Source organism: Pantherophis guttatus, chromosome 10, assembly GCF_059756535.1.
Source record: "Pantherophis guttatus breed Tessera chromosome 10, ASM5975653v1, whole genome shotgun sequence".
Taxonomy (NCBI): domain Eukaryota; kingdom Metazoa; phylum Chordata; class Lepidosauria; order Squamata; family Colubridae; genus Pantherophis; species Pantherophis guttatus.
In genome coordinates this window covers 872,341-891,813 of record NC_142072.1, presented here as the reverse complement: position 1 = coordinate 891,813, position 19,473 = coordinate 872,341, and the positions used below count along the sequence as shown (strand labels likewise).

General features: G+C 51.4%; 1 protein-coding gene and 1 long non-coding RNA gene across 4 annotated transcripts in view; one reads left to right on the top strand and one right to left on the bottom strand.

Annotated features, from left to right (window-relative positions):
- LOC117677759 (leucine-rich repeat and fibronectin type III domain-containing protein 1) overlaps nucleotides 1-17,019 on the top strand; it is a 34,691-nt gene extending 17,672 nt beyond the window's left edge. The window contains exons 2-3 of one of the 3 annotated variants that reach the window (XM_034438192.3): nucleotides 11,065-12,471; nucleotides 15,092-17,019. In XM_034438192.3, coding sequence (XP_034294083.2) covers nucleotides 11,096-12,471; nucleotides 15,092-15,971 — 2,256 coding nt within the window. In that variant the 5' untranslated portion in view covers nucleotides 11,065-11,095 and the 3' untranslated portion in view covers nucleotides 15,972-17,019. Of the gene's footprint in view, nucleotides 1-10,999; nucleotides 12,476-15,091 lie in introns of those variants that run through there. The other 2 variants (XM_087876248.1, XM_087876249.1) reach the window with 2 other exon arrangements.
- Nucleotides 8,780-9,785, bottom strand: LOC148112330 (uncharacterized). The gene is made up of 3 exons (XR_015729439.1): nucleotides 9,755-9,785; nucleotides 9,555-9,648; nucleotides 8,780-8,977 (listed from the first exon to the last, which is right to left on the bottom strand). It is a non-coding gene; the product is annotated as an uncharacterized LOC148112330 (long non-coding RNA).
- Nucleotides 17,020-19,473: the final 2,454 nt, after the last annotated feature.

Here is a 19,473-nt window from a genome sequence, read left to right as displayed (position 1 = left end):
GACCTTCTGACCAGCAAAGTTAATGGGGAATTGTGGTCATAAGTTGAGGACTACCATTACAGTGGGGGAGAGGGCTGAACTGGGATAGAGGGGAACCCGGGGGGACTCTGATCATCTCCTACCACGGGTATCCTAGCTGTAGTAATGGGTAAGTGTTCAGGAAACAGGGGTCCCTCTTTCTCGTGGTATTGAAATAGCAAATCTTGCAGTGGTTAGAAAGGCTGAGATTCCAAAGGCAGAAAAAGGCTCCTTTTGTTGGGGATGATGGGAGCTGCGGCTGAGCTGCCCTTGGGTGCTTTTGGGGTGCACCTCTCTTCAGCTTTAGCCGGTAAAGGAAGTCCTTGACTTATGATCACAATTGAGCCCAACATTTCTGTTACTAAGTTGTTCAGTGAGTTTGTCCCCATTTTACGACCTTTCTTGTCACAGTGGTTCAGTGAATCACACGGTCGTTAAGTGAATCTGGCTTCCCCCATTGACTTTCCTGGTCAGACGGTCACAGAAGGGGGTCGCGTGACCCAGGGACACGGCAACCATCATAAATAGGAGTCAGTTGCCAGGCGTCCGAATTTTGATCACATGACCATGGAAAGGTACAACGGTCGTAAGTGAGAAAAACGGTCCCTTTTTTCAGTGCTGTTGTCACTTTGAACCATCAGTCGTAAATCGAGGATTGCTGTAGCCAGTTCCTTGATGCCCTGTGGCAACTCGAGTCCTTTCCCAGGAGACCAGAGTTTTGAAAAGCCCGACAACTGGGATGCCCCCAGGGTCCGGAGGCCGTTGCTTGGACTTCCAACCTCCGGGGTCCTGTCTGAAGACCTCCCTGCTCTGGGGCTGCCTTCCGATTTGCTCTTCATCCTTTCCCAGGTCGCTGGTGATTTCCGCTCTTCCGGGTGTCTGTGGATGATCTGCTTTGTTGACATAACTTCTTAAAAAGGCAGGATGTGTGTGGATGAAATATAGTTTGCAATCGACACCGGGAAAGCAAATAGAGATGAAATGAACAATGCAGCCAAGGATCTGAAAGGAGCATCTGGCCACTCAGGATAAGAGCCGCTTGCTTTAAACACAAATAACCCAGGAGATCAGGGGCTGCTGGACTGCTGAAGGGGGAAGATTGGGAAAAGAAGTATGTGCTCTTTTTGTCTGGGGATTAACTCTGCAAAATGAGGGCCGATATTTCTGGATTAACTAGCATTTTCTTTTTCCTTTCCTTCCCTTCCTCATCTATTTGCTTCCTTCCCTTCTGCTTTCCCTTCCCTTCATTCTTCCTCCCTCTCTCCCTCCTCGAAGACAAATTCCTTGTGTGTCCAATCACACTTGGCCAATAAAGAATTTCTTTTCTATTCTATTCTATTCTATTCTATTCTATTCTATTCTATTCTATTCTATTCTATTCTATTCTATTCTATTCCATTCCATTCCATTCCATTCCATTCCATTCCATTCCATTCTATTCTATTCTATTCTATTCTATTCTATTCTATTCCATTCCATTCCATTCCATTCCATTCCATTCCATTCCATTCTATTCCTCTTATTTTATTCTCCCTTTTGCAACTACAAATTCCATCAATGGGTTCTGAATCTTGCAGGCAATTCCTAAACTGCAAATACTTAAAAGTCTAGCCAAGAAAAGGAGGGAGGATTTAGGACTGTCCTTCCATGTCAGACAGCTGGAAAGCTTTGTCCCAACTAGGTCCTTCAGCCTTGCCAAAGAAAAGCCTTGAAATCTGCAGGGACAGTCCTGCCTCCCTCCTTTCTGGACGTTCCTGGGGGACGGACGTCATGGGGCTGGAGAGAGGGCAGGGACAGAGGATTGAAAACGCCAAGGCCCGGCTGGGAAGGAGGTCAGCGAGGGTCGTCTCCGGTCCAGATAGTGGCCAGTCAGAGAATAAGCGACTGACAATTTATGGGGACTGCAGCACAAAGGATGTTTGAAGAGGCGGCAGCCAAGCAGCCGCAATTACCTATGATAATGGAGGACATTATTCAGTTCCATGAGAGAGAAAGTTCAGCGATTGGCAGAGGACGCGGGAGAACTTTTCAAGAAGCGATGCCCTTTGTCCATTGTTCAGCTGTAGGAGTGGGGGGGGACCAGCAGTGATTCTTCTTGCAAAAAACCAGAATAAACAGGGAAAGTGTAGCATTCACACACACACACACACACACACGTTAGGGGGGAAGCACCTTTTGCACGAGAATCGTATCCTGTTTGAGAACGGAAGGATGAATGCAGAAAAGTTTCTGCCTTGCAAAGGTCCCTTTTCCTGTGGGGCTTCTGCACAGAACTCTAACCCTCAATCGGGTTGCTTCAGAGCCCCCCTGGGAGCCTCAAGCCTAGCAGGGCAGTCACTGGGGCGGGGCTGGGGGGCTGCACTTCAGATCTGACTCAGTGGACACCCCGAGAGGACACGGCTGCCCTCAACAGCCTTTCTCTGGGATGGGAAAAGCAAACGGCTGGAAAGAGGGGAGGAGAAGGAAACCAGGGCTGGGCTGGCTCTGAATCCTAGCACCTCCGAGGTCTTCTAGTCCAACCCCCTGGCCAAGATCATAGAATGAATCGCAGAAACATAAGGCTGGATGGGGCCCTGGAGGTCTTCTAGTCCAGCCCCCTCTGCAAGGCAGGAGATCTTACACCATCCTGGGCAAATGATGGTCCAATCTTTTCTTGAAACTGGCCAGCAGGGATGATGGGCATGGGAACTTGGCAGCTTTGTGGCCGCTCCAAACCTCAGGACCCTCCCCCCAAGAGCAGGGCAGGGAGGTTTCTGGGCAGGTGGGCAATTTTGACAAGCACTTGGGGGTCCCATTTTCAAAGGGCTGCCGTGACAGATGCAGCCAGGCCAAAGCCCTCCTGAATGGACGGTAAGCTGGCAGACCAACAAGATCTGCCCCTCCCCAACCATCTTCATAGCCCCCTACTCTTCTGGACAGACAACCTTCCAGACAGGGCTGAGCATAACAGCTCCCCCCCCCAATCTTTTGAATCTTCTAAGGATGTCTAGGAGATGTTGTGGGATGAGGCAAGGGGGTGGGTGGGGGGAGCACTGGAGCTTGCAGGCCCCTTGGTGGGTGACTCCCCCCCTGTCTTTCTCCGCCAGAAGCCCCTGATCTCATTTTGTTTGAGGCTCCTTTGCCAACCGGCAACCTTTCCTCCTTGCAAATCTCCGAGGAGAAAAGTTATTTTTAGAGATTTTTAACAGCCCTTTTTGGTGTGTTATTTATTTATTTGCTCAAGGGAGGGGTGAGAAACTGCTGCATTTCTTGGAGGGGGGGATTGTTGCCTTTAAGAAGTGCTGCTGCTACTGCCTGGCATTTCTCGGGGGGTGGGTGGGCACACAGGAACATCCCATCCCTTCCAAGTTGGCATCCTTTCCCTGCGGGGCGAGTGCACCCAGGTACCGAGCAATCTGGCCATGATGCTTGTAAACCAGAGTTAATGTCTCTGGGATGTGGGGGCGTAGCTGCCGGTTGTGACGAGTCAATCAACTGTGTTTGGAAAACCAGGGCTTAAGCGTGGTGGGTGAACTCAGTTGCTCCGCTAGGTGCAGCATGGTGCCCGGTGGCTCTATGTCTCCCAACTCTTGGGAAGTAGAGAGAGGGAAGGTAAGGGGTTCTGGAGGCCTTGCTGAGACTGTGGAGGGACACGGCAGGCGCTTGCAAGCGGCTTTTGGGTTTTGTAGTGTGGAGGGATCTGGCTGGCTGGCTGATGTCCAGGGTTCCTGGCGAACTCCTCTGAGGAACGGGAGAACCAGGCGCTTCTGGTCACACTCAGAAAAGGTGCCAGCTGCTGCCAAGGGTTGGCAAGGCAAGTGGCTGGCCTGCCAGTTTCTTTGGAAGAGAGACGGCCTTTTGGCTGCCTGGCTTAGAATACGGGTAGTCCTCCACTTACAAAAATTCATTTAGTGACCGTTCAAAGTTACAACAGCATTGAAAAATGTGACATCAGTTTTTCCCACCTACAACCCTTGCAGCCTCCCCATGATCACATGATCCAAATTCAGACGCTTGGCAACTGACTTATACTTATGACGGTTGCAGTGTCCCAGGGTTACGTGATCCCCTTTTGCGACCAAGTGCCATGGGGAAGCCAGGTTCATTTAACCAACCATTTGACTAACTGAACTGCAGGGATTCACTTAAGAACCGTGGCAAGGGAGGTTGTAAACTGCTTGTAAAAAAGCCACACGAATGTCTCGCTTACCAATGGAAATTTTGCGCTCAGTTGTGGTCATAAATTGAGGACTAGCTACAGTTGTATGAACGCAGATTGTGGCCTCTGGCCTTTTCCTCCAGACTGATTTGCAACCAGATTAAGCTCATTTTATGAAGGGGGGGGAGGAGAAAAATGCAGCTTCTTAAGGGTGTTTTTTGTTTGTTTGATCTTTGCCACTGTCTCTGGGGCTGCTTTAATCTCTTTTAATGGATATATTTTTAACTTGTTCTGCTTCTTATGCTGTAAATTACCCGGAGAACCTGGAGGCGTAAAAATACTTCAACTAGATAAATAATATAATATGAAAAATGATGAGTGGCGAAGGGCTGGCGTCTGATGGATCCAGGTGGGGATGAAGTTGATTTTTTCTGGGTGGGGTTAATCCCGCCTGGCTGAAGGTTGCCGGACCCTCCCAGTGGGGGGCCTTAGAGCTGTCGGGGAGGTGTCAGCAGGAGCCAATTTCCTCTGAGGCTGCAGCTGGAAACAGCTGCAGAAAAAGGGATGGGAGACCACAGGGCTAGGAAAGGAGCCCAAAAAGAGGCTGTACCCTGAGAAGAGTCAAGCCCAGGAACTGAGAGGGGACCCCAAAAGGAAGCACAGAGAAATGTGATGAGAGTGTTCCGTGTTTCTCCACCTTGGCAATGTTCAGATGTGTGGACTTCAACTCCCAGAATTCCCCAGCCAACAAAGGTTGAAATCCATACATTTGAACGTGGCCAAGGTTAAGAAATGCTGGTTCAGCCCCCAACATCTGTCTGTACCTGGTACGTTTCTCTGTATATGCAAAGTGTCTCCTTAATACCCAGGAGGAAATGCATAAAATCCCCATGCACAACAACCCATTCTGATTTAACAGACTTTTGGTTTTAACAGACACCCTTTCCCCGCTATTGGTCCATTAAATCAGAAGGTTACAGTAACTCACGGGAAGCTGATTTCTCTCATTTGCAGAATTGGGCAATGAACTTTGCTGCTCCCGCCTCTGGGATCTGAATCCTCATTGGAGGAACCATATTTTTCCTCCCCCCCCCTCCAGTGGCTCCTTTTCGAGGAATCCAGCACAAGCAAATTAAATCTGTTCTCTCCCTCTCTCACTCCTGCATCACCACCTCCAGTCTTATTGCTGATGCCAGGTATCAGGGCAACCCCCAGCCTCTGCTTTGCCTGTTACCCCCACCCCAGTCTAACCCTAATTTCTGACTTAAACACACACACGCACGCACACTACGCTGCCTCTCCTTTGCCCAGTTGCTGGGCAGACTTAAATCTGGAAAAGCATTTTTGCATCTCATTCTGCAAAGAGTCGATGCCTGCGCCTTATCTCCCCCCCCCATGGCCCCCCTTCCCTTTAAGAGGCTAGAGATGGCTGGGAGACAAGGAGAGAGAAATTGTGCTCAATTGCAAGACATGGAAACGATGTTGAGAGACACTCAGACAGGCGAGGTTGAAAAGAGAGAATGGAGCTGCAGCTGCTGCTGCTCGGAAAATCTTCCCCTCCACTCTTTCAGCAACATCTGCCGAGCTTCCCTAGAGCCCAATCCAGGGACAAGTACATTGGGGGAGAAGGCACAACCCCTGGGAAGAACCTGGCTGAGTTTGGGGAGCCCAGAAGAGGGGTGAAGCCACACAAGAGGTATCATTACTGACTTTCATCTCAGGAATAAGCGAAGTCTGGTCCAACAGTGCTCAACCTTGGCATCTTTCAGAGGGGTGGACTTCCACTCCCAGAATTCTTTGCTTTGCTGGCTGGGGAATTCTGGGAGTTGCAGTCCACACCTCTGAAAGCTGCCAAGGTTGAGAAAGACTGACTATAGATGGATTTTTGCTCTGGTTACTCAGGAAGAAATGAACCCAAATGAGGCCCGGGGGATACGTGGGCCAGTTTATAGGCTGCCTTTTTTCTCTCCTGCAGCCAGTCCCGTCTCTTAGAGCCCTGGCCACGGGTGGGAAGAGCCCCCGTGGATGACCCAGGGCCCCCCTGTTAAGACTTGTGTTCTCTTAGAGCAGGATTAGTGTTTCATTAGAACAATTCAGCACCTTCAGACCGGCTGGGAGTTGGGACTCTGCACAACTGGCAGGCTGAGGGCTGCAGAGGTTCCTTCTGGGCGCCTTCTCGGTTCCTTGTCTCGGGGTTCAGCTTGAGGAAGTTTCAGCCCCCACCCCCACCCCCACCCCACCCCATGACAACATCCTCCTTTTAGTTCAAAATGTCAGCATGGAGAATTTCAAACCTGATTTCAGTTCAGGTAGTCCTTGACTTACAGCCATTCGTTTAGTGACCGAAGTTACAGCAGCACTGAAGAAAGTGACTTCTGACTGGTTTTCATGTTTATGACCATTGCAGGGCCCCCCCCCCGGGTCATGTGATCAAAATTCAGACGCTTGGCAATGGACTCGTATGTATGACGTCTACAGTGTCCGTGGAGTCATGTGATCACCATGTCTAACCTTCCCAACAAGCAAAGTCAATAGAGCAAACCAGATTCGCTTAACGACCACATAATCCAGTCCTCAATGTACGACCAGAATTGAGCCCCTGCATTTCCATGGCTAAGTAAGGCACTTGTTAAGCAAGTCTCCCTTAACAACTGCCTGGCTTAACAGCTGCCTTACTTAGCCATGGAAATGCTGGGCTCAATTGTGGTCGCAAGTCGAGGATTGAATCCTTTGGTCATTAAGCGAATCTGGTTAAGTGACCGCAGGATTCTTTCCTCAACTTACAACCACAATTGAGCCCAAAATTTCCATTGCTAAGCGAGGCAGTTGTTAAGTGAGTCGCATCTCATTTTATGTGACAACTTGCTTCAACTCGCTTAACTGCCTCGCTTAGCAACGGAAATGCTGGGCTCAACTGTGGTCGTAAGTCGAGGACTGCCTATATCGCAACGCATGTACAATGGTGGCCAAGGTTGCCAACCTTTTGGGAGGATTCTGGCCTGGCAGGGTTTGCCTGCAGTCTGAAATTCTGCGGCAGCCTCTGATGGGTTCCCTGCCAGATGTTCTGGATCAGGGGTCTCCAAACCTTGGCCACTTTAAGACTTGTGGACTTCAATTCCCAGAGTTCCTTTGCTGGCTGGGGAATTCTGGGAGTTGAAGTCCTCAAGTCTTAAAGTTGCCAAGGTTGGAGACGCCTGTTCTGGATGTTGCAGGAGTGAAAGAAGCTCTCCAAACATCTGGACCGGCCAAACCAAATTGAAGATTGTTCTCCAAGGCAAAAGTGAGACTTGTGAGTCACTCTGTCGCGCCAAGCCATGGTTTGATCCGGCTTGTTAAGGCTGCCTTCAAGAAGGCTGAGCAGAGGTTCTGGAACCCCCGGGGAATATTCAATCTAAATAAAGCTAAAAGTGCTAATTATTCCCCGTCGGGAGGTGCAGAGGGGGCACCAGGCCTCCTGCCCCGTCTGGCACCCACTTGGCATTGTTCGCGCCACCGGTGCTCATGACTCCTTCCTTCCTTGGGCGTCTGGGCCCATCTGGGGACCCGCAGCTGTGGTAGCTGCACCAGTGCCGGTTTGAAAGATTTGAAGCCTGTGGTGCCCGTGGGCAGAGGGAGAGCCTGGGCTTTTGGCCTCCAGTTGGCACAGGCGGCTGTGTCACTTGGGGGCCCAGAATTGGAGCTTTATTTTGATTGGATGTTTTATTTTTGCAGACAGGTGGACAGACTCGCCACCTGGGCTGGTGGGCACCAAGGTTGGCAAGGGCCCACCTCGAGTTCGAATGCCCTCCCTGCCCCAAGAAGTCCCTGGGGCTGGAAGGTGCGTGACCCACCGGCCACCAGGGTTCACCAGGAACACCCCTGTGCTCGGAGGACCTCCCCCCCCACAGAGAGGGTCCCCCCTGCAAGAGGCTTCCTCCCTCCTCGCTCTTGGTGCCCATTTGCTTCCTTTTCTCCATGGCTTCCTGCGGGGGGTGGGGGGGCTTTAAAAACGATTCTTACTGCTATTTCCTCCCCGGCTTCTGCCCAATGATTGCCGTCACTCCGTCAGCCCACGCGGGAGAAAACCCCGCAAGGCGCCTTTAGCAGCCGCTGAGCCGGGCCGGCGCGCTTGGACGCCTGTCCGGGAGGAGCTGTCCAGTGCTGACGGAGGGGGGCCTTGGAGCCGTGGCTAGCCGAACCCCCTCCCAGGGACGACGTGCACCACCGGGCCATCCCCACCCGCTGCAGCGGAGCCCCTCCCGGCGGCTTTTCCCGCAGGCTGCGGGGGCGGGAAGGCGGTGCGCGGCTCCGGCTTTAATCCGGAGCGTAATGAATGCGGCTCTTGTTTATCTGGGCGCCGCGCTCCCCCATGACACGGGGTGATCCCCCCTTTAAGCCTCGCGCTTTTCCACTCGCTTTACGCGAACAGCGTAGCGTGGATCAGCCGCTCGGCGTCTCCCTGGACTGCAGGAGCCTGGCAAACATGCCAATCAATCCGGCGGGTCTTGAATGGGCTTTTTCGGGGAGGGGGGCTTGCATTCGGCGCCCTAATTCTCAGCCAGGGGCCGGCAGGTGGAGGTGCAGCCCAGCCCGAAGGGTTTGCAGAGTGCAAAGTTTTCCCTCTTGGTTTACTAATTCTGCAATTTACCCAACACTTCAAATCTTCCTGGGTTTGGGCCATTCCTCCAGCTTCAAGGAAAGGAGGCATCCACACCAGGGCAAAAAAGTCAAGATGGATGCAGTCAAGGATCCCTGCTCTTGCTGTGCATTCTGGGGGTTGGCTTCAGCATTTGTGGTTATGTCTGCCATCGGCTTTTGCTTCCTAGTTGGGTCATGAAACGTCTGCAAGAAAACCACCAAGCTCAGAGACCCCACAATCCTTTTGGGATGATATGCTGATGATCCCCTGCCCAAATTGCACCAATCTTAGGAGAATCGAGAGGTTTTTAGCAATAACGGGAGGAATGGCCCGGTCCTGGCCGCGGTTGATCTCCTCCGAAGGGTGCTTGTCTCAGCTGTGACCCAGGGCACACGGGCGCATGCGTAGAAGCACCAAACTGGTGCCAGCAACTGCAGAAAGCCCGTTCCCTGGTGTGCAGTGTGCATTAAAAGGGGCAGAGTTTCATTGGCATAGTTTGTGCCTTTAAAAACAGATGAGGTTTTCCCTCTTTGCAACCTTTCAAAATAATTTTGAAAAGCTATTTATTCTCCTCAAGATTTTATGGTGCCCCTTAGTGAAAACCACATTTTTTTAACGTAAAAGTTTGGCTTGGTTTAAGTGTAATTTGTTTTTTTTTTTATTAGTTATTAAGTTGTTAATAGCCCTGTCGCTTGATTATTGATATACTAGGAAGACAATCAGCTGTCTTGAGAGGGCTTTTCTCTTCTCTAAGCATGGTTAAATAAACATAATCATTACCTTCACTTGGTTTCTCCCTCCCATCGTCAGCTTTGAAACCGCCTCTCTTAATAGCCCTGGGATCTATTCTTCCAAATTTCTTCATTAGCCATACCTGGAGAATGTCAAAAACAAAATGAGCTCCCCAGAATGGAGAAGAAGCAAATCCTTGTTAAACCCCAATAAAAAAACCCTGGTGCGTAAAAATCCTGCAAAAATACCTGATATTTAATGACTTTGTCCATCGCTTCTGCAAAGGAAATTATTTTTGAAAATATCACTGGATTGAGTCGGATTTCTCTTTTCTTAAAAAAAAAAAAAAAAAAAGCTATTGGTTGATTTCTCAGTGATAATCAACAGGAGGACATAAAGCTTTCTTAACATTAATTCCAGATGTGGATCCCAATCAGATGGCTTTTGACACTGCCATGTTTGTACCATCTGTAACTGTCAGGTCTGTTGTCTGTCTGTCTGTTGTTGGTTTGACAACTGCTTCCTAGCTGTCAGTCAGGGATGGACGTCTGGATGGCGCCTGTGTCAAGGAGGTGGCACCAGGGACCTGGCCTCCAGATGAATTGCGCTTTCCATCCCATAATGCCCACCCGTCTAGCTTAGTGCTTTGCTTGTCAAATACCCACACAAGTGTGCAAGACAAGTAATGGCCACTCTTGCTCTCCAGCAACTGATGAACTACAAGAAGTCCTTGACTTAAGACAACAAATGAGCCCAACATTTCTGTTTCTAAGCGAGACAGTTGTTAAGTGAGTTTTGCCCCATTTTATGACTTTTCTTGACACAGTTATTAAGTGAATTACTGCAGTTGTTAAGTGAGTAACACGGTTGTGAAGTGAATTTGCTGGTCAGAAGGTGGTCACATGACCCTGGGACACTGCACCCGTCATAAATCCAAGACTGTTGCCAAGTGTCCAGGTTGTGATCATGTGACCCTGGGGATGCTGCAGCGGTCGTAATTGTGAAAAACAGTCATAAATCAATTTTTTCAGTGCTGTTGTAACTTTGAACGGTCACTAAATAAATGGTTGTAACTTGAGGACTACCCATATTCAGAGAGATGCTGCAGGTAGTTCCGTGTGTCTGTATCGGGCATGAAAGGCCCACAAGTGAAGGTTCAGTTAAGCTACTCTATTGCTACAAGGCTTTGCGCAGGAATCTCCTCAGTTAATGGTCAGACCTGGTTAGAATTGAGGGCCAACAGCACTGAATGGAGGTTGGACTTAGGCCACTTGCGGCTACGTGGGGGTTCTAGGCTGATCCCTTTTTTGTCCCCCCCCCCCCAGGTTCTTCCACACCTTCTCCTACAGTCTAATCCCCTTTTAAAGCCTTCCAGCGCTCTTGCGTTCCTACGGGTAGCAGCGGATTCTCTAAAATTGGGGCTAAGGACAGCTGGCTTTCATTTTATCCCAAATCCTTTGAAGTCAGGGCAGCCCTGGCAAGCTCTGAGACGCGTGACCTGGGCAGAGATGCAGTCAAACCACGCTTATAATCTTTTGCTGCTTAATTTTGTCCTCAGGGCCTCCCCAGGTACGGAGTGTGCCAGTATCATGGAAAAGCTTTTCTTGCCTCTTCTGATGCTTGGCACCATGGCGAAAGCTCAGCACTGTCCCGGCCGCTGCATCTGCCAGAACATCTCCCCGACGTTGACCATGCTGTGTGCCAAGACGGGCCTCCTGTTTGTGCCGGCCACCATTGACCGGCGCACGGTGGAGCTGCGCCTGACGGACAACTTCATCACCGTCATCCGCCGGAAGGACTTCTCCAACATGACCAACTTGGTGCACCTCACCCTCTCGCGCAACACCATCAGCCAGATCTTGCCCTACGCCTTCGCCGACCTGCGTGCCTTACGGGCCCTCCACATGAACAGCAACCGGCTGGCCGTCCTGAAGCACGAGCATTTCCGGGGACTGACCAACCTCCGGCACCTCATCCTGGGGAACAACCAGATCAGCCACATCGAGGCCTCCTGCTTTGATGAGTTCCTCTCCACGGTGGAAGACCTGGACCTCTCCTACAACAACCTGGAGGCCCTGCCGTGGGAGGCCATCGGCCAGATGGTGAGCCTCAACACCCTCACCCTGGACCACAACCTCATCGACCACATTGCGGAGGGCACTTTCTCCCAGCTCCAGAAGCTGGTCAGGTTGGACATGACCTCCAACCGGCTGCAGAAGCTGCCTCCGGACAACCTCTTCTTGAGGGCTGAAGTCTTGGCCAACGTCCGTGGGACTCACCCGTCCACCTTGACCATCAGCTTTGGAGGCAACCCACTGCACTGCAACTGTGAGCTCCTCTGGTTGCGGAGGCTCACGCGGGAGGACGACCTGGAGACCTGCGCCTCCCCGGAACACCTGATGGACAAGTATTTTTGGTCAATCCCCGAGGAGGAGTTCATCTGCGAGCCGCCCCTCATCACCCGCCAGTATTCCAGCAAGGCCTTCATCATGGAAGGCCAGGGGGTCAGCCTGAAGTGCAAGGCTGTGGGGGATCCGGAACCTTCCATCCATTGGATCGCCCCCGACGGCAAACTAATTCACAACACCACCCGGGCCACCGTCTACGAGAACGGCACGCTGGACATCTTCATCACCACCTTGAAGGACAACGGGATCTTCACCTGCATCGCCTCCAATGCGGCCGGGGAGGCCACCGCCCCCGTGGAAGTCTGCATCGTTCCTCTGCCCTTGCTGGTCAACAACACTGGCCACATGAAAGAGCCAGACCCGGGCTCCTCCGACATCACCACCTCCGCCAAATCGGGCTCCAACGAAACCAAGAATCACCAGGACAGGAAGATCATAGCGGCGGAACTGACCTCCACTTCCGTGGTCATCCACTGGCCATCCGAACGGCACATCCCGGGTATCCGGATGTACCAGATCCAGTATAACAGCTCCTTGGATGACTCTTTGGTCTACAGGTGAGTAAGAAGGGGCAGCCTTATAGTAAGCACGGGTAGTCCTCGACTTACGACCACAATTGAGCCCAAAATGTCCCTTGCTAAGCAAGTTGTTAAGTGAATCTGGCTTCCCCGTTGACTTGGGTTGTCAGAAGGTTGCAAAAGGGGATCATGTGACCCCTGCACACTGCAACCGTCATAAATATGAGTCAGCGGCCAGGTGCCTGAGTTTTGATCACCTGACTCTGGGGATGCTGCAGTGGTCGTAAGTGTGAACAACCAATGATACGTCCCTTTTTTCAGTGCCATGGTAACTTTGAAAGGTCACTATAGGGATGGTTGTAAGTCCAGGACCGCCTCTGGGCTGTTTGGTCCTGGGTGCAAGGCCCTACGGCTTCCTATCTCACCCCTCCCCAGCTGGACGGGGGCCGAGCCAGGGTGGGATGCCCAGTTTTGCATGTCTTCTAGGTAAATCGCAGCCCTGCCAGGCGAAGAGGCGGGTGGGGGAGGGGGAGAGAGTTTCTGTCTGTGGTCTCAGGTGGGAGATAAAGGGAAAGAGGCGTGGAAGGGAAGGATGGGAACAAGTGTGCTGCACGTGTAGAACTAATGAGTGTGAATTCGTGCCTGTAAGGGAGAAGGGGTAGAACGAAGAAGAGGAGGAAGCAGGTTGGCAGAGAAACAACAGCAGTTTCCGGATTCGGTGGTCCTTCGTGAGGGTCCCTCTCTCAGTGAGGAGAGAATGCCAGCTGCCAAGGGCTTTGGAGAGGGCGCTGGGTGAAGCAGCTGTTTTGGGAACAACCTGGCAGTGCTGTAACCCCTCGGAGGAGGCATTCACCCTCCCTCCCTCCCACTCTCTCTCCCTCTTTCCTTCTCCCTCTCTCTCTCTTTCCCTCTTTCCCTCTCTCCCTCCAATCCCCCTCTCTCTCCCTCTTCTCTCTCTCCTTCTCTCTCTCCCCCTCCCTCCTTCTCTCTCTCTCCTTTCTGCCCTGAAAAAAACATTCCTGACTCACCTTCTGCAAGAGAGATTGGGTCGGTCTCTGCACTCAAAGTGTCCCAACCTGGGGTGGGGGAGGAAAAGATTGCCCACCCTGAGAGCAGTTCCTGATGTAGAAGCGAATCCCCTTGAGGTGCTCTGGGTTCAAGGCAACTCAGTCTGAAAAGGAAGACCTTGGGACCCCGATGATGGGGAAGTTTGGGTGCAAGAAGAGAAATGAGATGCTTTCTCTGGCTGATGAATCTGCAATGGGACAATTGGCCGCAGTGGCATCACCCCAGCCCCCCACCCCCACCCCGTGCCCTTCCCCTTGCTCCAGAGCAGAAAGTGGGGGCTGGGTCAGGTGGGACCTGGGTGGGCCTTTCCTTCCGTCCCAGTCAGCTGCCCATCCTGGCTGCCAACAGGGTAGCTGCCGTGCTTGCCAAGATCAGGCCCATTTGTCTTTCCTCCGTGTGGACTCTGCCCCACGTGGTTTGCCCCCCAGTCAAGCTGTGCTGTGTTCCCCTCCCCACCCCCCACGGAAGATTGCAGCTGTTGCTTATACGGTGCTCTGATTCCTGGCTAATTGCCTCCTGCTCCCCCCTCCCCCGTTTGCTAATTGACTGCTTGGCAGAAGTGCCATCCTCTCGCACAGGGGGCACCATGGCCCACTCCCCCAACTCTGCTTCCCAGATCTTCTCCTGGATCTTGGCCTGTTGAGGCACTGGGCATCTCTGCCAGGAGGGCGTCTGGGGCAGAAGGGGAGAAGGGAACTCTTGGGGGGGGGGTCTTCCTAGGAGGCAGGTGGGAAGATCTGTTTGCTGGAGGAAGCCAGAAAGGGGCCTGGACTTCAGCTCAAATCTTGGTCTCATTCTTCTGCCCCAGAGCAGGACTGTCTGTCTTTCTCTGTCTGTTCATCAATCCATCCACCTGACTAGTCTATCATCTGTCTGTCTGTCTGTCTGTCTTATCTATCTATCTGTCCACCTATCCTACCTATCATCCATCTGTCATCTATCAAATCAATCAAATTTAGACACTGCCCACCTCACTATCCGAGCAGTTTACAAATACAAATGATAGTAACCATACAAAAAGAAATAAGATTAAAATCAGAATTAAAACAGAGTGTAAAATAAAAGAAGACCAAAGCCAAAAGGGAAGTTTTTTTTAAAAAAAGAGGAGCACCCATAAATCCCCCCCCCCGGAGTTATGTGCCACTCTCTGACCCCCAGGCCTGTTGGCACAGCCAAGAGAGGGTTGGATGGACCTCATTTCTATACAAGAAGCACAAGAGACAATGGGTAGCAAGTTTCTAGGCCTTGGGAAGGGCATCTGCTCTGTGGTCCTAGGGCCAGAAGGAAGTCAAGTGACCTTCCAAGAACCAAATGGCCAGAAGCAACTGAGACCCTCCCCAATTCTCTTGTCAAATCCAGGTGTCCCCAACAGGGCTGGGGAAGATGGGAACTGTCTTTCAACAGGCACATCGGTAGAAAGCAGCTTGGGGAAGAAGGCAGATGTTGATTAAGACTGGTAGGAGACACCAAGGGGTGGGCAGCACGGAGGGAGACCTCAGACATCTGGCCTCCTTCCCCTGTGATTTAGGAGGCTTAGAACATGTGGTTGCTCCCCCCCCATGGTCTGACTCTCCTTCTCTGCCCCCCACAGGATGATTCCTTCATCCAGCAAGACCTTCTTGGTGAACGACTTGGCAGCCGGCCGGGAATATGACCTGTGCGTCTTGGCGGTGTACGACGATGGTGTGACGTCCCTCACGGCGACTCGGGTAGTGGGCTGCGTGCAATTCACCACCGAGGGGGAGAGTGCCCAGTGCCACTCGCTCCACACCCAGTTCCTGGGGGGCACCATGATCATCATCCTGGGGGGCATCATCGTTGCCTCGGTGCTGGTCTTCATCATCATCCTCATGATCCGGTACAAGGTCTACAGCGGCCAAGAGGAGCAGAAGAAGACCAAAGTCAGCAACGTCTACTCCCAGACCAACGGCAGCCATCCACAGCCCAGTGCCAGCATGTTGCCCCACTCGGCCTCCAAAGTCGGGGAGGACAAATACGAAACTCTCCAAGAGGTTGCTTCCAAGGATCCCCGGCTCGGTGGGGGGAGCAGGGGCGATGCCCCCCGTGGGCCAGATGTCCCCTTGACCGAGCCAGAGAAGAGGGCAGCTCGGATGAGCCCTGATCTCCAAACCGTGGCAGTCTTGACTTCCGAAGAAGGACAGCGGGAGGTCAGGAGGGCCGGCTCGTCGGTCTCCTTGTGCCTCCTCAGAGACCCCGGGGGGACCCCCCAGCTCCGGGCCAAACCAGGCAGCAGCGAGTCGGGGTCTTTCCCTCGTGAGCTGTCCAGGACTCGGCACCACCGCCATTCGTTCGACGGGGATTACTCGCTCTTCCAGAGTCACAGCTATCCCCGCCGCGCACGGACAAAACGACACATGTCCACCTCTCAGTTGAACTCGGAGGAATCTCCCTTGAGTCACAGGCGGGTTACTTTTGGCAGCACGGAATGGATGCTGGAAAGCACAGTCTGAGGTGGGGGGGTGGGGTGGGGGAGGCGGCACAGGGACTGCCAGACGCACAAGTTTGGGGCACAGCAACCAAGGACGGAGGGGGAGGAAGGAGAGAAGTGGGAGACGAAACGCGAGGCAAATGGATCTCTTCCCTGGACAATGGCCGGAGGGCAGAATTTTGGCAGTGGTGCCTTAGCCGAGCCCCTCCCCAAAAGAAGAGCAGGCAAGGAGGGAAGTGAGCAAGAGGGGGGGGTTGCAGTGTCCAGTGGGAAGGGCTGGGGGGGAAGCCAAGGAGAGCCGCATATGCACAGAGGAGGAGAAGCGAAGCAAAGATTTCTCTTTATGCATTAATCACTGTTCCAATGAAAAAGGCAACGACAAGCCTAGATCCAGAGAGAAAAGAGCACAAAGCAGAGGTTGCATTCGGGTGGCGGGAGGGGAAGGAGGAGGGGGGGGTTGCCCCAATGCCCTGCCCAAGATCTGGTGGTGAAACCCACTCGGTTACTCTATTTATTGTATCTGGCTGGTCTAGATCAAAAAAAAAGATACGTGTTTGATGTGTTCATTATCAGAAAAGTCATTTGAACTCTCGGACCCCCCCTTCCTGTCCTGGTTTCCTCTTGTGGACCCCTCCCCTTTTCCCCAAACTCTGCTCCCCAGAACTCTACAAGGGTCCCTTCATTGATCTCCCCCTGAAATCCGGATAATCCTGGTTCCCCCATCCTCTCCATCCGTCCTTCTCCCCTCTCCTGAATCCCCAAAGTATTTCCCAGCACAAGACCCCCTTCCTGTCTTCCATCCGCCCTGATTCTCTTTGACCTCCCCTCCCCATTTCACCCCGTCATCCCTGCCTCCCCATACAAAATCCTGACGTTTCTCAAGGCCCAATTCTTCAACTATTGAACATTAGTTGTTCATCAACAACCTATACTGGCGACCCCTCCCCACCCCTGTACCCCCCCTTGTCTACCCCTCCCAGTTTTTCCTAGCACCCCCCAGTTCCCCCTCCCTCCATCACAGAGTGAGGCTGCTTTTTGGAGGTGATTAAATCTTTTGTGTGTGACCTGCAGCCCGTCTCATTATGTTTCTTCCTGGAGGGTGGGGTGGGGATGGGGTTCCTGGGGGGAATCTGAGATGGGGGGAGGGCTGGAGGGGAACGGGCAGCCTGGAAGGGGAGGGGCGACCAGATGAGGTGTGCCAATGTGGCTGCAGAAAAAACTGACATGTTTTAATTTGAATGTAGCAAAATGATAAGGTGTGTTTTTGAATAGTCTAAACCAATATTTCTCAACCTTGGCTACTCTACGATGGTGAACTTCCCAGAATTCCCCATGGCTGGCTGGCTGGCTGGCTAGCTGGGGAATTCGAGGAGTTGAAGTCTATCCATCTTAGCTGCCAAGGTTGAGAAACACTGATCTCTCTCTCTCTCTCTCTCTCATCTATCTATCCATCTCTAATTTATATATCTATCTATTATCTGTCTATCTATCTCTCTATCTCCATCCATCGATCCATCATCTCTCTTTGTTGTTGTTAGTTGCGAAGTCGTATCCGACCCATTGCGACCCCATGGACAATGTTCCTCCAGACCTTCCTGTCCTCTACCATCCTCTGGAGTCCGTTTAAGATCCCCCCTACTGCTTCAGTGACTCCATCCAGCCACCTCGTTCTCTGTCATCCTCTTCTTCTTTTGCCCTCAGTCTTTCCCAGCATTAGGCTCTTCTCCAGGGAGTCCCTCCTTCTCATTAGATGGTCCAAGTATTTGAGTTTCATCTTCAGGATCTGGCCTTCTAAAGAGCAGTCAGGGGTGATCTCGTCTAGGACTGACCAGTTGGATCGCCTTGCAGTCCAAGGGACTCACAGGAGTCTTCTCCAGCACCAGAGTTCAAAGGCCTCCATTCTTTGGCGCTCAGCCTTTCTTATGGTCCAACTTTCACAGCCATCCATTGCAACTGGGAAAACCATAGCCTTGACCATACGCACTTTTGTTGGCAGGTTGATGTCTCTTCTTTTTGGTATGCTGTCTAGATTTGCCATAGTTTTCCTCCCCAGGAGCAAGCATCTTTTAATTTCTTGGCTGCAGTCCCCATCTGCGGTGATCTTGGAGCCCAGGAAAATAAAATCTGTCACTACTGCCATTTCTTCTCCATTTATTTGCCAGGAATTGAGAGGGCCGGATGCCATGATCTTAGTTTTCATAATGTTGAGTTTCAAGCCAACTTTTGCACTCTCCTTCTTCACCTGCATGAAGAGGCTCTTTAGTTCCTCTTCACTTTCTGCCATGAGAGTGGTATCATCTGCATATCTGAGGTTGTTGATATTTCTCCCGGCAATCTTAACTCCAACTTTTGATTCATCTAGCCCCACCTTCCTTATGATGTGCTCTGCATATAAGTTAAATAGGCAGGGCGACAGTATACAGCCTTGCCGGACTCCTTTCCCAATTTTGAACCAATCGGTGGTTCCGTGTCCAGTTCTCACTGTTGCTTCTTGATCCACATATAGGTTCCTCAAGAGACAAATAAGATGGTCTGGTTCTCCCATCTCTTTAAGAACTTGCCACAATTTGTTGTGATCCACACAATCAAAAGCTTTAGCATAGTCAATGAAGCAGATGTTTTTCTGGAACTCCCTCGCTTTCTCCATGATCCAGCGTATGATGGCAATTTGATCTCTAGTTCCTCTGCCTCTTTGAAATCCTGCCTGTACTTCTGGTAGTTCTCGATCCACATACTGCTGGAGCCTAGCCTGTAGGATTTTAAGCATAACCTTACTAGCATGTGAAATGAGTGCAATGGTGCAATAGTTTGAACATTCTTTGGCATTGCCTTTCTTTGGAGCTGGAATGTAAACTGACCTTTTTCAATTCTGTGGCCACTGTTGAGTTTTCCAAATTTGCTGGCAAATTGAGTGTAGCACTTTGACTGCATTGTCATTTAAGATTTTGAATAGCTCAGCTGGAATACTGTCTCCGCCACTAGCTTTGTTGTTGCTCAGATTTCCTAAGGCCCATTTGACTTCACATTCTAGGATGTCTGGCTCAAGGTCAGTGACCACCCCATTGTGGTTATCAGGGATGTTAAGCTCGTTCTTGTATAGTTCTTCTGTGTAATTTTGCCACCTCTTCTTAATCTCTTCTGCCTCTGTTAGGTCCCTGCCATTTTGGTCCTTTATCATGCCCCTCTTAGCATGAAACGTTCCCTTCATATCTCCAATTTTCTTGAAGAGATCTCTGGTCCTCCCTATTCTATTGTTTTCTTCTATTTCTTTGCACTGTTCATTTAAGAAGGCATTAGCTATTCTCTGGAATTCTGCATTCAATTGGGTGTATCTTTCTCTTTCTCCCTTACCTTTCGCTTCCCTTCTTTCCTTAGCTATTTGCAAAGTTTCCTCAGACAGCCATTTTGCTTTCTTGCCTTTCTTTTTCTTTGGGATGGTTTTAGTTGCTACCTCTTGTACAAGGTTGCAACCCTCTGTCCATAGTTCTTCAGGCACTCTGTCTATCAGATCTAATTCCTGAAAT